This window comes from Centroberyx gerrardi, chromosome 6 (assembly GCF_048128805.1).
Source record: "Centroberyx gerrardi isolate f3 chromosome 6, fCenGer3.hap1.cur.20231027, whole genome shotgun sequence".
Classification (NCBI taxonomy): Eukaryota; Metazoa; Chordata; class Actinopteri; order Beryciformes; family Berycidae; genus Centroberyx; species Centroberyx gerrardi.
The window spans coordinates 16,288,582-16,312,287 of record NC_136002.1 but is presented as its reverse complement, the minus strand read 5'-3'; the positions used below and the strand labels follow the sequence as shown (position 1 = coordinate 16,312,287).

Here is a 23,706-nt window from a genome sequence, read left to right as displayed (position 1 = left end):
AGTCCAGTCACAATTTGCATATAAGCAATTTAAATAAATGGAGAGGAATAGTAGGAAGAATGATAATTTATTGATCCCTGAAGGAGAAATTGTGTTTTGGCTTGCCCCCCTCCACAGTGAGGTCAGAGTGCCTGGTCAGCTACAGGACATCTCCCCTGGTGCTGCAGAGGTTTGGATTTAGCAGGACGGTGTCCCTACTCACTATGCCATCCAAGCATTTTTGTCCAAGCATAATTCTGCATAAATTAACATAACTTTGTCCCTAATGCCTCGATGTAGCAAAACATCATCCCAAAGAAAAATGATCCTCTAACATTGAGCACTAAGCAAAAAATCATCTACTTGGTAAGGTGTGCATTGTAGCCTTGGCTTGCTTGGAAACAGAACATTTTCAGATAAGCCAACTTTAGGTTAGGTTGTACCAATTTCCAGCATTGTTGCACCAGCTCTAGATTTGTTTCAAGTGAAAACTGAGTAATGCTAGTGTTGCTGCTTATACTGGTGTAGCTAGATAAAAAAAACAAAAAACAGAGCCACTCCCTTTTATTGCCATATAGTTGCTTAACCCCAATGTACATGATCATCCCATAATTTTAGGTTTAATCCCCACAACTGTTGATATCTAGTGCAGTGTCTTTCGGCATGGCACTGCACACACTGCTCCAATAGTGCTGCAAAAAACAGCTGACCCTGCACTTTGACAAAAGCACTTCAAACAAAGACCCAAGACTTGGTTTCTCCACCCCGTAATACGGTCGGAATCAACCGTTCACATGGCGATAATGTCTACCCATTAAGCCCAGCAGACCGTGTGGCGTGTTCAGCCTCGGGGAACACCTCGTTGTGATGCACATGCACATTATCTTACGGTTCCAAAGAGTGAAATACAATACAAAAGAACTGAGCAGGCAAAAGAGGTTTAAGGTAATTACACCCCATTATCCATCAGACATTTCGTGGACCGAGAGATAATGTGCACGTGTATCGCAACGACGTGAGATGGACAACCATACCCTCTGTTTGACTTAATGGAGGTGCCCATTATCGGCAAATGAATGGCCGATTTACGCCAACGCTTTCTACGTTATTACATAGACAATGTCTCATTATGGGGAGCGCGTCTGATAACTTGTCTGCGGATGCGTTTCTCTTTCTGTCTCTTTGTCTCAGCGTGCCGTCTATCATTCGTTCTCTCTGTCCTTGGGTTGGCGTGATGTCACCCTGTCATGTTTTCCAGGGGAACTGTATACCAGCAGAAACCTAGCGGGCCTCTCCTGTGTCTCTGCTACACGCTGTCTATTAGACATCGCTACGCCGGAGAGAGAGAGAGAGAGAGAGAGAGGGGACGAGTTGACGAGAGAGAGTGAGGGTGAGAGGAAGAGGTGAGAAAGACGGGGCGAGAAAGAGAGGGGGAAGAGAGAGAGAGAGACGAGAGAGAGAGAGTTCACTTGGATGCAGTAAGGTGCTCAGCTGTGGTTACAGTCCTGTGATGCCACCAGGGCAACACTCCTGCGGCAACCAGAGATCCCAGGGTGACGCTACACCGCTCCAATTTCCCACAGCCGCCACGCGCTGACATACATACAGTAGGAACCTCTATCATCGGCCATTTATCAAACTGACGGTGATGCAAATAGAAAACCTTTCTTAAATCATCTTTTAATAGTTTTTAAGACTTTTTTCTCGTCAACAGAAACAGAATATCGGCATTGTGAGTGTTTGTAATGAATTTACAAATGATTTTTGGCACAATCCCCACTCAAACCACTTTCCATTTCCATTGTTCTGTCCCACTCTAAAGCAAAATAACATAAGTGGCAGACATGAGATCTGTTATCTGAATTCCATTAGCAGCCTATGTGTTGCTTTTTCACTATCTCATTTAGAACTGTTTTGCAAAGATTTTAAGATCAATGTTGGGCAATTACTTTGAAAGCACTGTGTCTTGTTGGTGAGGTGAGTGAGGTCGTTTTATGTGCTACTTCAGGTGCTTAGTTAATAATACAAATTGTTGCACTTAATACATTTCTAAGCAGCAGTGAAAAAGACAACAACAAACAAAGTCACAAAGAGTGGGGTTTCTTGTTGAAAAGCTCTCAGGCAATCAGAGTAGGACAACAATAAATTGGCCAGTCATACTCCTGTTTAATTATGCAATTTAATTAATTTAGTTTTTAATTAATGTCTGACTCCCTACATCAGGCTTCCTTAAAAAAAAAAAGTTTCTTCCACAGGGACACAGATTTAGATTAAAACACGATGCTTCTCTTTTCATGCAGCGATCCACCAGAAATTAACTTAATTCATGGCTACCAAATCATACTTGAAGAAACCAAGGCCTATACCTATATATTCAGAATTACAAATTCAGGGTTTGATGAGACAAAAGCAGAAAGACGTGGGAGGATGGGAGGGGAGAAAAAAAGTGTGTGAGAGAGTAGGTGTTTTTGGTATTTTCCCTTACATCATTACCACCATTAACAGTGGATATAAATCAACTCCATATGTTCAAACACCTTAAATCCTAATTCACAACAGTGTCACATACCAGACCTACATGAGAGGCACCAACCACACACACACACACACACACACACATTCACACATATGTAGGCACAAGCATGTACGGTAAGCATGTACACAAATGTACACACAGATGCATGCAAACAGATCTACAAATATACACACACACATGTGCGCACCGAGATACAGATTTGCACGCGCACATTCACATGCACGTACGCACACGCACACACACACACACACACACACACACACATACAACAACAACAACAGCGCTTACAACCTGCTATTTCTATTTGTCAAACAAAGATAAAGGATTTAGGTAATTACTGTTTTAGTCACTGGTAACCATTTTGGAAAAATCCACTCCATTTCAAAGGAGTTCAGGCAGAGGGAATCTGATTTTAAACCCTGTGTCATACAGACACGATTGTTTTCCAATGTTTAATGAAAAGGTCAGTAATGAAAAGAGCTTTGCCACATGAGGTTAAATAGCAGATGTCCTCTTCCTGTATGGGAACCAGTGTTATTCACACACTGTCCTGCTCTCAGGCAACACTGAGGAGGACGAAGCTGAAGTAGTAAGAACGAGAGTGCATTCCCCATTACAGCTAAGCAGAGGGATTTAAACCACGGAGAACTGCTTCTTAATGGCCCGCTGGGTCAGTCAGTCCAACTCCCAGTGGGACATTCCCACCTTGGAGAGGTGGAAACAAGAGAGAGAGAGCAGTGGGAATCTAAACCAAACCTCTGGGAATGTTAAACAGCTCCATATGGGCTCAATACTACGTCTACGGCTCTCTGAGCGTGTTGTAGTCATTTGTAAGAACATATGTGTAAGTAAGTAGTGCAATTGTGTATAAATAGTGTGCGTGTGTGTGTGTGTGTGTGTGTATATAAATGTATGTGTCCCTGCATGTGCAAAATATGTCGCAAAGTCACTAAACTCATCAAAAACAAAAAAATAAACAGGAGATACGCAGGAAAACTCCCAAACCATGATTTTGCAACCCTGCAGTTTGCCCCCAAAATGAACACACACAAACACACACATACAGGCATGTATTTATGGATCTAAGTATGCAGTCTTTCGAGTTGTATTCAATAACTCTATAAAAGTGCTGCTACAGACGAGAGTTTCAATTTCCTGCTATGCAGCTACATTGTCATTACTCAGCGGTTGTTTTGAAACGGGGCATGTCTGCAGCACTCCTCACATGAGGGATTGCGTGGATTCCCTCCAAAACATCACACAGGCACGCACACGCGCGCGCACGCACACACACACACACACACAAACAGTCCCTCACTTGTGCCTTGTCACAAAGACATTGGAGTGGACATGAGTTTTTGCTGGTGTGTGATTTGCAACTGGCAACTAAAAGCCAGCGATCGGTATTTGGCGAGTTTTGCGAGCAGATTGTGGTTCCTTTCAGCTGCGTCTTTCTTCCCCAAAGGGCTGCCATGGGGGAACGTCTGCGGTCCCTTTTTCCTCCTTTTTAAAGCTTATTTTTATGTCTGCTTTATTGAACAGCACACAGTAGGGAGTGACAGATGGAAGCGAGAGAGAGAAAAAGGGAGAGATCAGGAGAGGGAAGGATATGCAGCAAAGGTCATGAACTGGACTCAAGTTGGCCCATGTGCCCCGACTGACCGACCTGCCACTCAAAGTACAAACCACAATGGAAATAGGTCTATACATGCTCATTATATTATCCTTACTACTTATTATATCATCCATCATTTTTTAAGAATAATGCATGTATGACTTGGTCTCCAACGAGGAGGAATACAACATAATATATTGTTTTTTCTTTTAATTATCGAATAAAAACAATGTACCCACAGAGGCAATTTGCGTCACAGCAACAGTTAGAAACACTACAGAGACATAAGCGGGCACATAAAAAACAAATAGAGGAATCAGGGATAAAGTACATCAGAACAACACACAATGTCCCAATGCCAAGAACTGCTGACACACACAGCCTTTGAACCTTCGAATTACAAAAGAGCCGAGACATCCGGGAAGTGACTCTTTTCCACTTCCTGAATTGCAAGAGAATGAGCTCAACGGACTGGAACTCTGTGTAGCATGACTTGCAGTTCGCTGGCTTACATATCATCAGTGTCCTGCGAAATAAGCCGTTAAACCAAACTCTTTCAATAGGCACAAAAGCTCAGCATTAGAGGGTGAGTACACAGAGGAGACGGGGAATTGTCATCAACAGACTATGGATAGATTTGAGTGTTTAACATCTTTCTGTGTCACTTTTTATTATAAAATCAGACCAATGCAGCTCTCCAAGGGGGGGGGGGGGTGAGCCAAAACCCACCAGAGTCCTCTACAGCCCTCTGATTCACATATAACTCCTAGTTCAGCATGTGCGCATCTATGTATACGTTACAGTGTATGTGTGTGTGCAGGCGAGTGTGTTTGCACGCTCCTGCCTATGCGTCTGCAGGACTTGGTGCCCGGTTCCCCTGTAATTATCCGATTCTCTACCAATCTGCGTGTCCGGAGCGCCGGGTCCGGCCTGGATGGGGATGTGTGGTTAGTGAAGCGGGAATTTCCTTGGCACGGAGCTTCCTGGCTGACATTGGGGAAGCAGGCCGCAGTGGCACGGGGACGGAAGGCCGTCTGGCGGCTTTCCCAACCACTCTGGTTGGACGGATGAACAGACAGATGACAGGATTGACGGCTTAATTAAAGCGTAACCATGTTGTGTGTTCTACACGCACACACACACACACGCACACACGCACACACATGCAGGCACGAAGACTAAGCGGTGCATCTGTTTATGTGAAGTTACCCTGATAATCCTTACTCTAAGACAAGTTTTGATGTGTTTGTGTGTATCATCCATGTAAGACACAAACCCTATTCAGTCCCATACAGCCACTTGATATTTTGCACCTGAAATGAGCAAGAAAGACGATTCTCTTTCTGTCTTCCTCCCTTTTCTGTCTCTCTTCTTCACTTGTGTTGTCTGTCTTGCTCGCTCTGTCTTTCTCCTTTCCGTCTTCCTCTCCCTTCCTCATCTCTTTGTCTCCGTTTCCTCTTTTTTTCTACCGTCAGTTTCTCTCCCTCCCCCATCATCCTCCACTTTTTGTCTGTTCTTTCTCTCTCTCGTTCTCTATTGTAGAAAAACACCGAAAAACTGACATGAATGAAACGCTGTCCGTCCATAGCGCTCACTTGGACATCATGCTTTACAAGATCATGATTCTCTCAATTCAATTTAATTCAGTTCAATTCAGTGAAGCTGGCATGACAAAATTCACACATTTGTATTGCCAAAGCATATTACATGTGTAACAATGTACCAATGTGAACAATGTGAAAAAATAACATCAAAAATACTATCGCTATTACTATTATTACTATTACTACTTCTTCTTATTACTTCTCTCCCTCTCTCTGGCATCAAACATTTAATGCATTATGTCTAGATACACAGGTCCCCCACCCCCACCCCCCCCCACCCCTCTCTCTCTTTCTCCATCCCTCCCTCCTCTCTTGCTTTAATTGTTGCAGTCTTGAGGCCCTTGATCTGTCTCTGTGCATTCAGTTCAAATAGCTATGGCTATCGCACATCTCTCTCTCATTGGTAGCCTTCTCCTATCTCTTTCTTTCTTTCTTTCTTTCTTTTTTCTTTCTTTCTTTCAATCATCTCTCTGTCCCTCCCTCCCTTCCTTCTCTCTCTCTCTCCACCCCCATCTCTCTCTCTCTCTCTGGCATCATACAGCACTCATATCACTCATATATTTCATCATCAGGTATCCAGGCTTAGCAGTGAATCAGTTTGCACTAAACACATCTGAAATCGACACCTAGGTCACACGAATGGATAAGCAACCAAAAAAGTGACACAAAAAAGAAAGAATGGCTCATTAAATGAAAGAAATAAGAAAAGTAGTAGTTGGAAAAAGGTAAAATTGAAGTGAAGTTGAAATTGACAATTGAACATTGACATATGTTAACATGACATGCACTTCAACATTTTTGTTTTGATTAATAACCATGAATAATCATGTAAAGAACGTTTTATTTGAACGTGCACAACTTTGAGCGTGCTGTCTCTCTCTCTCTCACACACACAAACACACACACAGTTTTCCCATGGGTTGAGTGGAAACATCTCCTGGACAAACTGAGCATAAAAACTTTGTGGAATTTTGTGGATATCCGGTAAAAATGTTGATTGGGTTTTTGATCAAAATAATATTTGCCCTGCTTTGATTGCAGTTTATCTTTATATCTGTTCTTTCAAATGCAAAAATTATCTATTTTTTTCCCTCTCTTATACAACAATGGAGCAACGTAAATGCCTTGGGTGGGGCAGAGAGATAAAATGGGGGTTAAATTTGGCTTTGGTTAAATCCACCCATACACTCTCGTTACACCACCTCCTAATTAAGGCTGACTGTATTTGTGTGTGTGTGTGTGTGTGTGTGTGTGTGTGTGTGTGAGTGTATGTATGTATGTGTGTGTGTGTGTGTGAGAGAGAGAGAGAGAGAGAGAGTGCGAGAGAGTGACTCAATGTTGTTTTGTTTATGTGTGCCTGTGTGTGTATCTGCTTGTGTGTGTACATGTGCATGTGTGTGTATGTGAGTGTGCATGAATGTGAGAGACGGAGACGGAGAGAGTGATCAAGTGTGTGTGTGTGTGTGTTTGTGTGTCTCTGTGTGTGTGTCTGTGTCTGTGTGTGTGTGTGTGTGTGCCTGTCTGTCAGTCAGTGGTATAATTACAGCTGTCAGTTTTGTTGGCGTGAACTGTAATGTCAGTTGAGCACATGACAGGATGGACAAAACCAAACTTCCTTCCAAAAAGACACACTACTAGACACACATACAGCACATTGTAAATTATAATTACGATGATGTGACGATGATGTTCTTATCATATCTGTGTGTCTACTTAGGGACGACACATCTTCTTGTCATTCAAACCACAACATGAATTCAGTATGTCACAAGTCACACCTGTTGACATAAGATGTGTTAATCCTAACCAGACACACAGATGTGTGCATTTTGTGGCAGGCCAAAAGGAAGGATGTTAAAACCCTGCTATGCAACTCCTTTCTGTCCTGACTGTCACTGACACAACCATTTAAAATGATCCAGGCTGCCCTTTTAAGTAATTACAGTCAATGAATACTCATAGGATTGAACTGACTGCTCAAACAGTCTAGTTAATAGACAAAAGGGCTTCTTAATAAATCATAATCGACTAAAAACATCTTAACTGACTAAAAAACAAATAACCGATTAGTGGCCTATAGGCATTAACAGCTCTGTAGTCTGTACTATACTCACAAGCTAAACTAGAAGAGTTCACTTGCAGGTTTAGAGGAAGGTCGTGAACTTGGAAAGGCATTTGGGACAAACCCAGTCAAACCCTCTGCTCTCGTCCCTCCTCTCCTCCCTTGTATATCTCTCTAGACTCAACTCTTGTGGTACATGAGGAAATTACATACTTGCAGAGCTAATGTATAGGTGAGAGGACCCAAAATATTTTTCATCCAGGCTTGATAGTGAAATGGTTTGCTGAGCCCATCAAATTTGGTTTGGCCAAACCAAAAGAAGCCTCTGTCTGGATTTCAACGTCCCCACACACAAAAACCCACCTCCACAAATCACACTGCACACACATCCGGACACACACACACACACATGCACGGCCTTTTTCCCAGGAGGGAAAAGTGCAAGCGCTGTATAGCATAGGATACAGTTTGTCCTCCTGTCGGAAGATAGGAGGCATGAAATATTTAAAATGCCTCATGAATGTTACATCAAATACTCTGTACATTCTCCTTCATCATAATATGATGAGACTGATGAATACTAAGTCCTTATTAAATTACCATCATCATAATATGATGGCAGTATATCAAATAAAACCCATTCTCATCATCAAAAACAGTCTTCATCTATATAGCAGTAAATGAAAAGAAATCCCAGGGTGTTGGATAAGCAGACGCACAGACATGGAGCCCCAGTGACAAAGATGGACTAGTGAAGTTGTGCAAGCCCCTCTCCTGGTGGATGTGTGTGTGTGTGTGTGTGTGTGTGTGTGTGTGTGTGTGTGTGTGTGAGAGAGAGATAGAGAGAGAGAGAGAGAGAGAGAGAGAGAGAGAGAGAGTGAGAGAAGTCGACAGCCTCTTATTGATACAAGCACACTGGAATTTGGTCTCCGACAATGGACCTCCTGTGCCAAAAATTACACTGGCCTCTCATCTCAGCGCTTATCTCTCTGTGTGTGTGTGCGTGTGTGTGTGTGTGTGTGTGTGTGTGTGTGTGTGTGTGTGTACCCAGGGTGCCTAGCTGTATCTGCTCCATTCCGGTGTAGTGAACTCATTATGCAATACAGCCTGGCAAGACTAGTAGTGCAGTATATGCAATGCAAAACACACACACACGCACACACAATTTCTAATGAGCAGTTACTTGAGGAGTGGAGAGCTGAGAGATAGAGAGAGATAAAGTGTGTGTGTGAGAGAGAGTATTTATTTGCTTTACTTTACTTACTTATATTCTATCATATTCAACATTTTAATTGTCACTTTGGCAATGCTGTTTGTGTAACATTCATGCCAATAAAGCACACTGAATTAAATTGAATTGATCCACCACATCCATATAAAAGTGATTATAAAGATGAATATAAATGAAGCAGGGCCAGAGTCTAGTTACTTTAATAAGGTTTAGGTTTCCTTTGAGAGAGAGGGTGAGGGAGAGAGAGAGGGGTGGGGGTGGGGGTGGGGGGGGTGATCAGGTACTACCAATGATTAAAGCAGTGAGGTCATCACGTACCAGTGACAGTGCGTCAAGCATGCGCTTGACTGTAGTAACGGAGCCTCTCTCACAAAGCTGTCATTACAGAGAGCACAATAGTTTTAAACCTATTAAAGCCACCGAACTATTCATTTGCTTACAGCAGAATAACCCGGCAGAACAGGCTACAGAATAAATCCCTTTTTATTATTTTTTATCTCATTAAAGTTTAAATCCAAGTTCCTATCTAATAATCCTATCATACATTTTAGGACTCTATACAAATATCACAACAAAAACATACGTCTATAGTAATATTATAGGAATACTATAGGATAAAAAAAAAATACCATAACGTAGACAAGGTCACAATAAACTCACTGAGTAGACACACTATAACCCCCTAAGAGAATATCATAGGAATATTACAGTAATTAAATGGCACATGACATAACATCTATGTTATATTGAAGCTTGAAGCACAATGCCCGCAGAAAAATCGCTATAGTATAAAGTTAGGCAGAAGCGTGTTTCTCCATAGATAAAGGCAGCCTATGCTTGGTGATGAGACAGGATTAATTGCCATAGGTGAGGTTATGGGCTATCGAAGTTGTAATAAGAACATCACCGCCATGCGTAACTGTGGTCAGGATGATTGGACAGGCTTTGCGGCGAGAGAAGCCGCACACTAGCCGGCAATGACTGACAAAACTAAACTATAGGCTTCAGCAATGCAGGCTACTACTAGATGGTAAAAGTTGTCAGACTTACCAGTTTGTTGAATAAATGAGGTTGAAATCAGTGATCCGAGGCGAGCATCATCAGTTGTAGGCTACTGAGTTGAGAGATGTAATTAAAAATGCCTGGAAATACGTAAGAAACCACAATGCCGGTAAAGGAGGTTCCCCCTCTCTAGCTCCTCTCTCTGTGAAAAAAAATATTTAACACAGTGAACTGGCTACGTGAGCTCACAGTGCGTCACCGCTGCAAGCTGAAACCCAAGTGTGTGGTTCACGTGCATGTGCGCGCGCGTGTGTGCGTGCGTGTGTGTGTGTAACACGCAGTGTAGTTCCCCTCCCCTCTCTCGCTCTTTGACTTTGTCTTTCCCCTGTCTCTATCTGCCACCCCCTCTCTTTTCTTTTCTCTCATGCTGCGTTCAAGTGCTCATCGTAAACACGACATATCGCCGCATTCAAGTGCTTGGTCGTCCTTTGGCTATTGTTTTATTTTAAAAATCAAGCAGCACAGAGTTACTTTGTGCTGCGGTGTCACAATGAAGCAAAGGAATGCGCATCAGTCTTGTAATTGATGTTTTAATTAATTTTCTAAACACAAAAATGCAAAACTAAAAGTTACATTTAGAGTGAAACAAAGACTGAAAGTAGAAACAGCTTCTTGTTGAACCAGTAGGTGAAGTGGCTGATCAGTTTTGTCCAGGAAACTGAAATTTGGCCTAACGGCTTTCTTTATTATCTTTACCAGCCTGTTATTGTCTTTTGCTTGGTTTCCTTTCCAGCAAATGAGGCCATAAGTTAACTGAGAACACTAACAAGAGTAGACTATCATAAACAAACAAACAAAAAAATCAAAAGCATCTTGTCACAAACATGAAAATACCTTAGAAGGTAAAGCTTACATTTTCTTCATAAATCTGTAATGAGTTGTCCCTCCAATTCAGCCAATTCAGAGGAATACCGAAGTAGCCTACTAAAATATTTCCGACAGCACTTGAAAGCAGCATCTCTCTTCTCGGCGCTGTGCTGACTTTGCTGCATCGTCACCAGTATACACGCCGGTACTGGAAGCGGTGCGTGAACGAGACCGGGAGCCATCTGTCGGGAATCACCTGTCTCATCTTTTTACCAAAGCGTGACCGTGACTGTGGTGACAGAAGGAAGGAAGTCAGTCAGTCAGTGACTTATGCGTCATATGCACAACTGTTCAATTCACATAAACTAGCAATGGCCTTAAGGAGTGTATAGAGATGAACAGGAGGCACGGAGCTCTCCATATAAATAATTATAATACTTTACCACAATGCATCCAAACCCCTGTTAAACCTGAATGAATGACCCACTGATGTGTTTTATGTTTGGACACTGTTATCACAGCTACAGTGCCCACAAAGTAGATCCCAACAACCGCTCTGAATAGAGTCTGTTCCAAAGCTTTCCAGTCCAGGGTCCACGATCTCAGAGTGTTGAGGCTGTCAGGGAATTGAGGAAAAATAGGAAAAAGTTTTATCAGGGGTTCAGGAAGTTATTCAGTTTTCATTATTTTGTTTTCAAATATACTGTGGCCCAAGATAATGTTCTTCATAATGTTTTGCAATTTAATTTAATTTAAAACTTGAATTGAATTAGTTTAGTTATCAAAGTAAATCTGAAAACCAATGTCCTAACAGGCAGAACAGTCTCAATACTGGACCCTGATTGGCCAACAACAGCAGCTCCTCTAACTCAAATGAGGTAAACCTGCTGAGTGGACACTTTCCAGTTCAAACGCTGCAAACTGGCCTGATGGGAAGGATTTCAGTAATTGTTTAGTGAGAGGAGCCAATCAGGACCAAGTACAGCTGTGATGTGCTTACTGGAGTTAGTCTGAAATGGCCTGTTAAACAGGGTGGATTTTTGAAAATGCAATAACTTAAAATTGTGCCACTCAAACAAGATACAATTTTAACAATATCTTCATTGAACATTTATATGTTTTGATCATACGGTATATATGGAGGAAATTTCGAATTCTTATAATCTGAGACCTTTAAGGAAGCCTGGAGAAAAATGAATGGTTTAAAAGTGAATCGTGTTTGACATCCGCTTCAATATTGCACAAAAGATAAAAACTTCTCCTTTCCAAATTTACACAAATGTCAAATTTTGTAACCACACTTACGTTGCTACGACTCTTATCAGTGGATGAGGAAATCTCCACTGGCTTTCAGCCTGCCAGTTTTTCCACCGGGCCGAGCCAGTTGAGTCAGTGTGTGAGTCAATGACACACAATATCAATCTCTCATTCTAGTGAGACACAGGAGAGTCTCTGTGCTGCTCCTCTCTGCTGCCTCTCTTCATTCAGAGAGTGTGTTCATGTGTGTGTGAGTACACACACTCAGTCCCTTCAGCCCCCTTCGTAACACACCATCACATGTACACAGAGCTTCGCTGTTTTGTGCATTTGAATACTATGTGTAGATGTGAGTGGGTTGTAACTTGTGTGTGTTCATGGGGGGTTGTTGGGGGGGGGGGGGGTTACATTTGTGTGTGTGTGTGTATCCTGAATGGCCCGCATTCATATAGTTTCCTTTATACAGGGCTATCATATCACAATACACTTCATTGTGGGTCAGGGGGTTAAAGCAAAATGAATATTGGAGTGCCTGCTGGTAAAAACCACACTAGTGACATTGTCTTGGGTTCAGGGCCGCAGTCAGCAGGAGGCGACCAGTGGCATCTGTTGTAAAGAAGACATATTTGGACTTCACGCAGTACAAGAAGTGCTGCTTGGGTCTGATATGGACAGGCAGGCGCTCTTTGGACAGACGCGTAGATTCACACTGATACTAGAAATTTGGGTCCTTCACTTGCCAGTAAAAAAAAACAACCTCAATTCAAAAAAAGCAGTGATCCAAAAAGAAAACCAAGGCACCCTGTCTCATGTGAAAAAAAAAGATAAAAAGCCCTTATTACATGGGCTGCAAAAATCACCTACACGTGTCTTCATCATCACCAAATAGTCTTCATCAGGGTCATTCTGTACCTGAGACACAGGGCCTTTCAACTTTTTTTTATACCGGCAAGTGAAGGATAAAAAGTTTTCTAGTATCATGTTTGGATTTTATTTTCAACGTGACGTAAAGAATTGTGCAAATGACTATGACTGGATAAAGCTGGGACTCCCCTTGAGTTCTTGCTAGCATGACTGACACCAGCAACACGTCCACACTCGCACAGGCCCACATAGATCCACAGATGCACGCACACACTCACACACTCACACAAAGTTACATATCCTTTAAGTCAATAATGAGATGGTCTCCTGTAGCTCTTTAGGTAGAGCATGGCACTTACGCTGCCAGGGTTAGGGGTGTAATCCCTGCTGGTGCGAAGCACACAAAACAAGTATGCGCTCCGTTTTGTACGTCGCTTTACATTAAAAGTCTCCAACCAGCTGCAGAAAGTAGAAGAACGAAGTAGAAGTAGCAGAAAGTAGAGATCCATACCTCACTAGCAAAAGAAAGAGGGACATGTAGAGACTGGCACCAGTGAACTGATTTAATTACAAAGAGGAACCCACAGTGACAAAACAGGAACAGCTACATACAGGAAGTAACTCTGAAGTACTGTAACCATGACAACTGCAAGATGTCGACCAGAGCCACCGATAGACAGAGTTTTGACCAGGTTGCAACACGGGCGCCGCCACGTTGTTTTCCCTTCTGCGTTGGATGTGTAAGTAACGATGGTGGTGCCAACATGGCTGCCACTGAAAACAGCAATGTCCAAACTCTTATCTGCCAGTTGCTCTGATGACAGCGGAGGCCATCTTGTCTCTCTTCTTCTTCTTCTTCTTCTTTTGGAAAGTTCAGTGACAGTTATAATTTAAACGTGACTGACAGCGCATGCCAGAGGGAAAAAAAAAAAAAATACAAACAAAAACAAACCTTACACAAGTATATAAAAATATGCCATTAGATTCATATCAACAATTGAGGACCGTGGGTGCACTATTTACAGAAAAAAAGGCAATATATACCAATATTTACAACAATAAAGACTTCGTTCACATACGGGCATAAAGAGGTTACTTACAAGTTACTGAGAGTTACAGTGATAATAGCATGAGTTTCATGTGATGGTTAAGATGAAGCGTAAATCTGCCATTTTCTGACTGTAAATGATCGCCATGGTGCTAACACAACATGCTAAATGCTCTCAATCGTGGTCAAATCAGCATGGAGGTTTTGTACTTCATATCTAAGATGCAGTGTGTGTGTGTGTGCCTGTGTTCGTACTTGTGTGTGTGTGTGTGTAAAATGAATGTTGCGCATTCAGAATCTGAGTCAATTCAGTTTCATTTCAGAGTTCAAAACAAAAAATGCAACTGCTCTTCTTACAGTATCTACTAATGATTGATCATTTATTCTTATGTCACTACTGACAAATTATGTTTTTTAAGGCAAATGTTTTTTCAGTTTTTCAGATTTTGAAGAGAATCTACCTCCTGAATCAGCTGAACTGAAAGTCACATGACTCCAACCCTGGCAGCCGCTTGCTGTATTGTAGTTACATACTATCACACATACTGTTACACTTGGACAGCCATAGAGCGGGGTTTCTTAGAACTTTTTCAGCATGGGACCCTAAGTAATTCAGTGTCACCCAGAGACCCATGCACTCATGAAAACACACCAGCACTCTTGTCATCTGGGGACCCACCAGCGAGGGGCGGTCACCCATTTTGCCGCCCGACTCACAGTTTAAGAAACGCTGACACAAGCAGATTTAACACACAGACATTGCTCTAAACACTCTACGACTCTGAACACCCACAACTTTTCACTGTTCACAGAAAACGGGTTGAATTCCAATCTGTAGGGCTCTGTCCTTCGCCCTACAGCCAGCATGGGTGTATTTTCATAGATAAACTGCCCAGGGAACAGCTCTTGGCACCGGGAACACAAATGTCAGTGTAGTGAATCATACGGTACATTTAAAAAAAACACCAATCTGCTACCTCTAAGTTACAGGACCTTGCTAAAATGTCTCATCCTCCCTCCATAGTACCCTTCACAGGCTACTACAGGGTAATTAGGATTTTGCTTTTATCATGGGCAGAACAGAATGTCCTTTTTACACTTGTCGGCCAAATAAACGAGCGCTTGTGGCAGATACAGACGCAGGCCTTTCCACTCAACACCTACGGCTGCTGTGCACAGGCAGAGAGCTCACTAGCTAGTTAGCAGCAATCAGCTATCAGAGTGGCCAGCTAATCCTCTTAGCTGTTAGCCCCTGTCATTAGATCCCAGTGGGAGAGTTAGCCTAATTCTTACGCGTTTGGCAGAGGGGAAAGCTGAGGTGAAGTGCCCAGATGGTTGGTAAGGTACAGTGAGGGTTTCTAGGGTTGGAGGGATCAAATACAATCACCGCTTAACCCCAAAGCCTGTTGGCTAAGCGTGTGTGTGCATGCGTGTGTGTGTCTGTAAGTCAGAGTCACCCTTCACTTCAGAGACACCTGGACAGAGGGAGAGCTGGTTTTTCACTCTGTGTGTGTGTGTGTGTGTGTGTGTGATGGCTTATGTTGTTAGGCACGTGCAGGTGCTCAGCATTTGTCCTTCTGACCTACTCTCTCTCTCTCTCGCTCCCTCCCTCCCTTCCTTCTCTCTCACACATGCACACACACATCTATCTTCATTACGATAGCTGTCAATACTGAAATCAGTGTTTGTGTGTGTGTGTGTATGTGCATGTCTGTCTGTCTGTCCAAGCCAAAGTGCACCTCTCTATTTGTCTATCCTGTTATTTAAGTCGGGGCCTCCTCCTCCTCCTCAACCCAAAAGAAATATAGTGAAAGCTACATCATCTATAAATTAAGTGCTGTAAAAGGAGGCGCTAAAATCAAAACCATAAATACTGTACATAAGTATCTTTATTTGCTACCACAGCCCAGCGTCATCTAGAAAGAGTTTGCTATTGAAATCAGCAATAGTTCCCAATTGCCTTCCTGATAGAACGTTCAACAAACACAATTCCAGCCAGTGGGAGTTTTGGCTGAAATTTCTTGGCAACAAAAAATAGTTTCAGACCCCTCCATGTTGTAACTTTTACAGATACAAGGCTTTGGCATAGTCATGTTAAAGAGGAATGTCTCCAATGCACTTTTTTGTCTACTTAACTCCAGTAGTGGGACACTGCTTCATCTCATTTCATATCATCTTCAACCGATATCAAAAATAACATAAGAAGAATTAACAGATACACTGTGATTATCTGTGAAAAACACAAGTGTGTGTGTGTCTCTGCATTATGCAACGGAGAGACTTGTGTGTGTTCTGACTCAGTGAGTGAAGGCTGTGCTTAAATGTGTGTGTGTGACTGTATGAATGTGTCTATAGTCTTGTTAGGTACCCTTGCCATATATTGCACTTAAATGATACTCTTCTTCACTCTCCCTCTATATGAGAATGGGAAAGGGTTTTTGTTAGCAGTCTCGCCATCCTTAAGTACTGACTGACGATGTTAAACAGAGCTCTGGGGCCAGGAAGATCTGATCTCAGATCTGCCATTAGCGGGTCGTTGTCGAGACTTGTGGCTGGCCAATCAGGTTTAGGGAGATTGACACCTCCTCATATCTCTTTTCTCCTTTAAAAGCTTGCAGACGTCAACCGAACCTCTGGGCTCATCCTGGGCTCTAGCTGCAGAAATCCTTTAACGATATGAAAACACAATCCCACTGATCAGAACGCCACAAAAGCTGTTGGGAGACGTAGTCACAAACTACAGGCAGTGTGGGAACGTTTCACTTGATTTTCATTCATAGATATATATATTAATATATTTTCATGAAGTGTTCTCCCGACCGTCAGGAGGTGGTTTGTCTGTAGTTCAAGCTAAGATGAAGTGATGATGGAGTGAAGGGTTGACGTCCAAGTCCAAAAAAAAAGAGAATATCAAAGACAACTACTGTATGTGTTTCACCCATGTCCCAGTTCACTTCAAAGTCCTTCTTCCGCCTCTCCATTCAACTTTCTGTGCAATGACATACTGCAGAGTCCAAGTCTCTCTTCTGTCGATTTCTCTCCATCCCTTCATCTTTCTCTCCTCCTCTGATTCTCACCGTACTTCCAACTGTGAAAAGTTTGAAAAAGCGATCTTTCGAAAGTTTTCTTTTTCCCCTCTCTCCCTCTCTCTCTCTCTTTTCTTCTGTCTCTCTTTCAGTAAAGGCTGAGTTTCGTAACACTTTTCTAGACCGGACAATACTTGCGGAGAATGCAGTATACATCCAGTGCCAAAAAAAACAAATACACACGCACAAACACCACTCAGTGAGGAACAACGCACACCATCAGAAACATATTAACACAAGAAACTCGAAGTGACCATTTTCATTAGTCGGTCCAGGAGGGAGTTGACACCCATATGCACATAGAAACTGGCGGACCGAGCAGAAGACCAAAAAAAACAACAGCGAAAGGTGAGGAGTCAGGAGGGGAGAAGGAAGGGTGTGTGTGCCGTTCTCAGCTGGAGGGGAGCTGGGTTGGAAAAAAACTGGGTTCTTCAAATTGGGTCGCCCCGTCTCAGACCCTCCACAGCAATAGGTGGTTGGTGCTGTCGTCCCGCCCGACTGTCTCGCTGCTATTGGTCAGTCTGAAGTCCTCGTAGCCATCGCCCCCGGAGATGACTAGCTGATTGGTTTTGGGGGGAAGGTGGGCGGAGGCTCGGCGGCGCGTGGAGTCCCGCCTTTGGAGGCTGCTGTCAACTGTGCTGCTGCTGTGGGATTGGTTGCCTAGGAACAAAGACAGGTGAGGTTAAGGGTTGAAGGGAGGTGTAATACAATATAATATTCAGTTCAGATAGGTTTGCTTCAGTGAAATTTGTCTTGCTGCAGAAGTAGAGAAGCCCACGCATAGAAAAAACCTTGACATACACTACCAGTCACATTTTAGAATAATAGTAAAGAAATCAAAACTATCTTATAGTTTAGATTCTTTAAAGTAGCCACCCTTTGCCTTGATGGAAAGGCAAAGACTTCTCAAGCATAAATCTTTAGATCAAAATGGCTTTAAGATAATGAAAAACATAGTACATTCAATCAGGTGTGTCCAAACATTTGAGTGGTAGTGTATGTGTATGCCATTGATATGTACGGTATATCTGGGGTATAAAAAATGGGAATGATTCAGTGATCGGTGAAAAAACGAGCATGTTTGAAGCAGAAACTCAGTAACCACCTGTGCAGTCGGTTGGCGGAAGAGGGAAGTTGACGTCAAACCCTTCTGGCAGTTCGATGGATGTGAGGAACCGCACGTGGCCCGTGTGTCCGTGAGCCGAGCCCATCGGCACCAGGGGAGATTTCAGCATGCCGGCCCCAGTTCCTGAGCTCACTGCTGGGATGGCCAGGGTCAGGACCACTCCTGTAGAGGAACACCAGTTTAAAATGGGCTTTCTTTTTGAATCAGACCTCCAAGACAAATCCAGCCAAAGAATGCAGAGAACAAAGTAGGACTCAGAACCAGGCTCTCAGTTAAATTTTATTGGTGGCTGATTAATTAGACACAAATGTCTACTGACAGGTTTACTCATCTGTTTTAAAATATAAAGTCAGCTTTACTCCGTCATGATACAGTGGGTCAAGATGTCATTATGACAAAGCACATAGTTACACATTCATCTGTCAGTGTAGTCTCTCAGTCAGTGATGTCAAGTGTAGGCATTTGAATGTTGATCACGGTCCACAATGCCATTAAAAGTTTCATTTTAACCACAGATATTCTTATCATAGGAAATGTACACCTTTGCTATTGTAGTCTATATCCAGTAAATATAGGGTATTTTGTATTGCTGTTTCTATTGCTGTATAATTTCTGTATTGTAAGTATTCTAACCATGTCAATATACCTTTGATTTCCTGCACAGACTTTAACAATGTTTTTTACCTGCGCTGGTACCGATCCACAGCAGGTCCTTACAGGCCAGCAGTGCTGTGATTCTCAGACAGGCTGCCTTGTGCTGCCTGATGATTGCATCCGAACCTGGGATGGAGAGAAGGAAAAGGGAAGATGGGACAGGAGGGAAGTAGAGGGAGGAAGCGGGTGGGGGGGGGGGTGTGGAGGTCAGAGAGAGAGGACAAGAAGTGGTGGGAGGAAGGTGCAGAGAGGGAAACGAGGGGTAGAGGGAGAGGGGAAGGGGGAGAGAGAGGAAGGGTGAAGTGGAGATTAAGATTTAGGGAGGGAAGAGAGGAAATGGAGAGATAGGGGTTGAGTTATTGGGAAATGGGAATTAAAGAGAGAAGAGTTAGAGAAAGTTACCATCTAGCATTAAAATAATATAACTGTTGTCATCCTACAGGCTTTTGTAACAAGTCCCTACCATGTCTGTGTGTGTGTGTGTGTGTGTGTGTGTGTGTGTGTGTGTGCACATTAAAACCTCTGCATGTGTGTGTGTCCATATGCTTCATGTGTGTTACCTGCGAGCATCTTGTGCACAGCGGGCGCCACATCCACCTCTGTGAGGCTCTCCCAGGTCTGAGCGTGGTACAGTCTGACCTGAGCGCTGCCCTGCAGCGCCAGCCACACACCCTGACCGTACGCCACCATGCACGTCACACACCGACTGCTGTCTGTGCCCACCTGGAACCAGTGCTGGGATGGAGGGAGGGAGGGAGGGAAAGAGAGAGAGATGGATGGAAAAAGTGAGAGACAGTAGACTACAGCACTCCTGGTTATCAGGTTGTCCGTCTACCTCATCTATTATTCCACTGTTGCTGCTTTGAGATCATGTTCTGTGATCCACATCTATGCAGCCATCCATCATCCATCCATCCATCCATATCTCCCCTCTGTCAATCTGTCCATCCATCCTGCGATCCATCTACCTACCTCTTGTACCAGTGTAGTTGTGTTGATAATGAGGACTCTGTTCTGCGATCCGCACCACAGCTTCCCTCCCACAGGAACCATTTTGGTGACGGGGCTGCTGGGCGAGCCCAGCACTAACGTCTGAGAAGACTGGGCGTCCCAGAAACTACCTGCGGACGGTGAGGTGGGTGGAAGGAGATGGAGGGCAGGTTAGGGAATAATTAGCACAGAAAACAGTGCCAGAACCGTCAGTGCTTCAGCTACTAAGGCAATTTTCTTTTCAAGTCTCTAACCAGTATATTTCATTAATAATGCACACTTGTACCAGAGGTTAGAAGCTTTTAAAATACTAATTATATAATCTAATTTGTGCAAGCACACAGTGTTTTTCATACTTCAAATGCAAATTTCCAAGGTACTTAAATGTATTTTAATAATGAACATGTCACTTTTTGGAACATAACACATTGCATTCCCAGTGGGTTTAGATTAGAAAGCCTCTACAGTTCCAGCAATTTGAAAGACAGATAGTGTGGAGAGAAAAACACAAATAAAAGTGCTGTATATTTTAGCACTGAAATGAGATGAAAGACTAGCTTACAGCCCAAATTGGGTATTCTCCAAGTTCCACCTCATTCCCCTCATGCCCACAGCTTACCTGCTTCTCTCTGATAGACGATCACCTCTCCATTGGCCAGGGACACAAACACTTTGTTGTCCAAATACCTGAAGGAGGAGAAAAAGAGGAATACAGAAGGAATAAACAAGAGAGGAGAGCACAAAAGTAATAAAATAGGAACATGTAGATTGATACTCTTATATGTATTTTGCAAGATTATTTTTATGGTGCGCTTCATAAGAAAGTGTATAATGAGAAGAGACAGGAAAGGTGAGACAGAGGACAACATGTGACAAAGGTCACAAGACACTGAAACCTACGACATCTGAGTACAGGGTATGCTCCGATGCCGTTTCCCCCCTCTTTCTCCCACCTTATCTAACACGCTGCACTTTATACTGTCGGATACAGCAGAAATGACATTAAAATAATATTTTTAGTTCTGGCCAAAAAAGCAGACTCACAGAATACAGAGGATGGAGGCTGAGTGTTGCATCTTCATGCTGTTTTTACGATTGCGGATGTTGTCTGAGGACTGGTACACGTGGATGCTGACAGAAACAGAAGCACAAGGAAGTTAGGGTTGAATACTGGTGATTCAAATCAACACATCAAATACAAGTAAGATAAAAAATTAAATAAGAACCTGGTAATTTGTGTGAGTGTGTGTGTGTGTAGGTTTGTTGGCATGTACACTGTAATTGAGTGTCCATGCAGCTGTCTGAAATGTCATGATTTCACTTTTCCCAGTGAAGTTTTGATTTGAACTGAAGGTTTACATGGCTTTTAAGCAAACAAGTTTCATGACCACATAGCCCATGAAAGCCATTCAAAATGTGAAAACATGACTTCATATATACAGTATACAGTATGTATACATGTGTGTATGCACTTGTATCTTTATATAATGTGTATAAAATATATACAACCATAGCCAACGTACAATCCTTCCTTATTGCAGAGCCACACTGAGTTCTAGCAGGCCTCTGAAATCCTCATATCAATTACTAGCATGACAACTATATTACAAATATGTAGGAAAATTGTGTCTGTGCATGTGTGAGTGTGTGTGAGAGATAGAGACAGACTCTTATAAATGAGTGAACACAACACATCTTCTGTGTGTGTGTGTGTGTGTGTGTGTGTGTCTGCCACCCACCATCCATCCTCTGTGCCGAGCCACACTGAGCTCTGGTAGGCCTCTGGGTCGATGCTGAGCAGGTCCTCCAGGCTGGCCCTGGTGAACGAGCCCCGGGAGGAGCGGCGCATGGCGCGGCCGTCCATGGGGCTCTCTGCGTGGGTACGAACTCCTCCGACACCCCCTAACACTCCTGGAGCTCCGTAGGAGCTGGGTACAGGGAACTCCTGCTCCTCCTCGCTGCTGGTGGTCTCTGTAGCCATGTCCTTGGAGCCTGGACCCTCCTCATCTTAGGGGAGACGGAAGGGAGTGTAAGGGACTGAGATGTGAGGATGTGTGTGTTTGAGTGCAAGTGTACATGACTGCAGAGTGTTTTAACTCACTGCCGTAGCTGGACGATATGGTGGAGTGACTAGCCTGACTCTGTAGAGTGGAGGAGGGGCTGGGAGAATCTTCATCATCTGTGTCATCACTGTCAAACGGAACAAGCTCCGCCCCCGCTCCTGGGAAACATCGGTCAATCAATCAATCTATATATACTGTATATGTGCTGTCATTTTTATATGTATCACAGTATATCGAGGCAAAACATTCCAAAATGCTAATATACATTTTGCAGCAAAAATGTTACCTGAAATTCCTGACTCAAAATTACAGACCCATCCTTAAAAATGGAATTTGGAAGCAAAAGCCTTAAGAGAGCACCTAAATTAGTGGAACTGTCTCTTCTTCCCTACACAGTGCCCTTAACAAATCCCCAGAGCTTCACTGAACTGAAGAGAACAGATGAGGAATTGTGCCTTAGAAGTGTTTGCAGTACTGTTTGTAGCTCAGAAGTATACAACTGTACAGTGTATTGAGGGATGTGTAGGAATTTTCCGCATCTGCTTTTGCATATGTATGGTCATGCTGTGGTCTGATGACTGTCTGATGACTCGACCTCACAGTGGATGACACCTTATAGGCCCGCCCCCTTTTCATGAATACGGATGAGAGTATCAGTCGACTGAGGAGACTCATCATCATATTGCGTACACCAAGCAGACCTAGCTTGTGTCCTAAAGTAGGAACTCTTGCCCCTTGGAAACTTTCTGGACCAACCTGTGGGCCGCTCAGTCAGCTCCAGTGACGAATGAGAGATGGATATATGGAGCTGCTGCTGGGAGTGGGCGTGGCCAGAGGCACCGGGGGGCGGGGCAAGGGCAGGCTCTGCTCCACGATCCCTAGGAGATGAAGGCATGCACAACAGTTGGTTGGTTAATGTAGGTCACACAATGAACTAATCAGGTTCAGTGACAGAGAGTTCCTGAAGTATTTGGATAGCGACTGATGTGCGGCTATAAGGTTAAAGTGCAGGCTGCTGTTATTTGATCGTGCTTACATCATATGAACAGGTAAAGAACAACAAACAAGAGCTGACTGTTGTTCTTTGCCTGTGCCAAAACAAACTGGGCAGTGTTTAAACTTTTGATAATGAATAGCCAAGTAGAATCAAGGCTTTTAAACCAATTTTGGAGTTCCTTAGATCTCTTTTTCCTCAGATTAGATTGTATTAGTTTAAGTAGCCATTTGTAGTACATAGTCTGGAATTCTTGCTGTGCAGTGACTTCTAGATGTCTGAAACCCATTAAATTTACAAGTCTTGATGTTGACATCTTATTTTCAAGTTCTGTTTCCAGCCTGGAGACTTCAGCTGCGACTATGCTTGGCCTTGATCTGAGTTTTAACGCCAATTTTAATTCAAAGATGTATTTACAACTCAGACATGTCTACTAAAAGTTTGCATGTGCATATGTGTGTGTGTGTGTGTGTGTGTGTGTGTGTATGTGTGAGAGAGAGTATGTGCTGACCTCCCCTTTAGGCCCGGTACAGCAGCAATACAGATGATCCTAGCAGAGCAGACAGCGATACAGGCTTCCACTGTGGGCTCATCTTTGATGTTCAGCAGACACACCTAGAGAGGAAACATCATTACGTCTGTCAAAATTGGCAACTGAGAGACACAAGTTTTGTATTCAATGTGACATTTTCTTCCCACTGTATGTCATTTGAGAATGAATGGCCACT

The 23,706-nt window shown here is 43.2% G+C and overlaps 2 protein-coding genes across 2 annotated transcripts in view; both read right to left on the bottom strand.

Annotated features, from left to right (window-relative positions):
* The window catches only part of relt (RELT TNF receptor), a 73,363-nt gene that overhangs the window by 24,730 nt on the left and 24,927 nt on the right, over nt 1-23,706 (bottom strand). The window lies entirely within an intron of this gene.
* Nucleotides 13,567-23,706, bottom strand: part of arhgef17 (Rho guanine nucleotide exchange factor (GEF) 17) — a 76,972-nt gene continuing 66,832 nt past the window's right edge. Inside the window, exons 14-24 of the mRNA XM_071904731.2 lie at nt 23,490-23,593; nt 22,741-22,862; nt 22,023-22,142; nt 21,661-21,928; nt 20,966-21,052; nt 20,541-20,608; nt 19,904-20,052; nt 19,492-19,666; nt 18,962-19,057; nt 18,257-18,439; nt 13,567-17,811 (exon numbers count right to left, since the gene is read on the bottom strand). Of these exons, the coding sequence (XP_071760832.2) occupies nt 17,603-17,811; nt 18,257-18,439; nt 18,962-19,057; nt 19,492-19,666; nt 19,904-20,052; nt 20,541-20,608; nt 20,966-21,052; nt 21,661-21,928; nt 22,023-22,142; nt 22,741-22,862; nt 23,490-23,593 (1,581 nt within the window). The 3' untranslated portion in view covers nt 13,567-17,602. The remainder of the gene's footprint in view (nt 17,812-18,256; nt 18,440-18,961; nt 19,058-19,491; nt 19,667-19,903; nt 20,053-20,540; nt 20,609-20,965; nt 21,053-21,660; nt 21,929-22,022; nt 22,143-22,740; nt 22,863-23,489; nt 23,594-23,706) is intronic.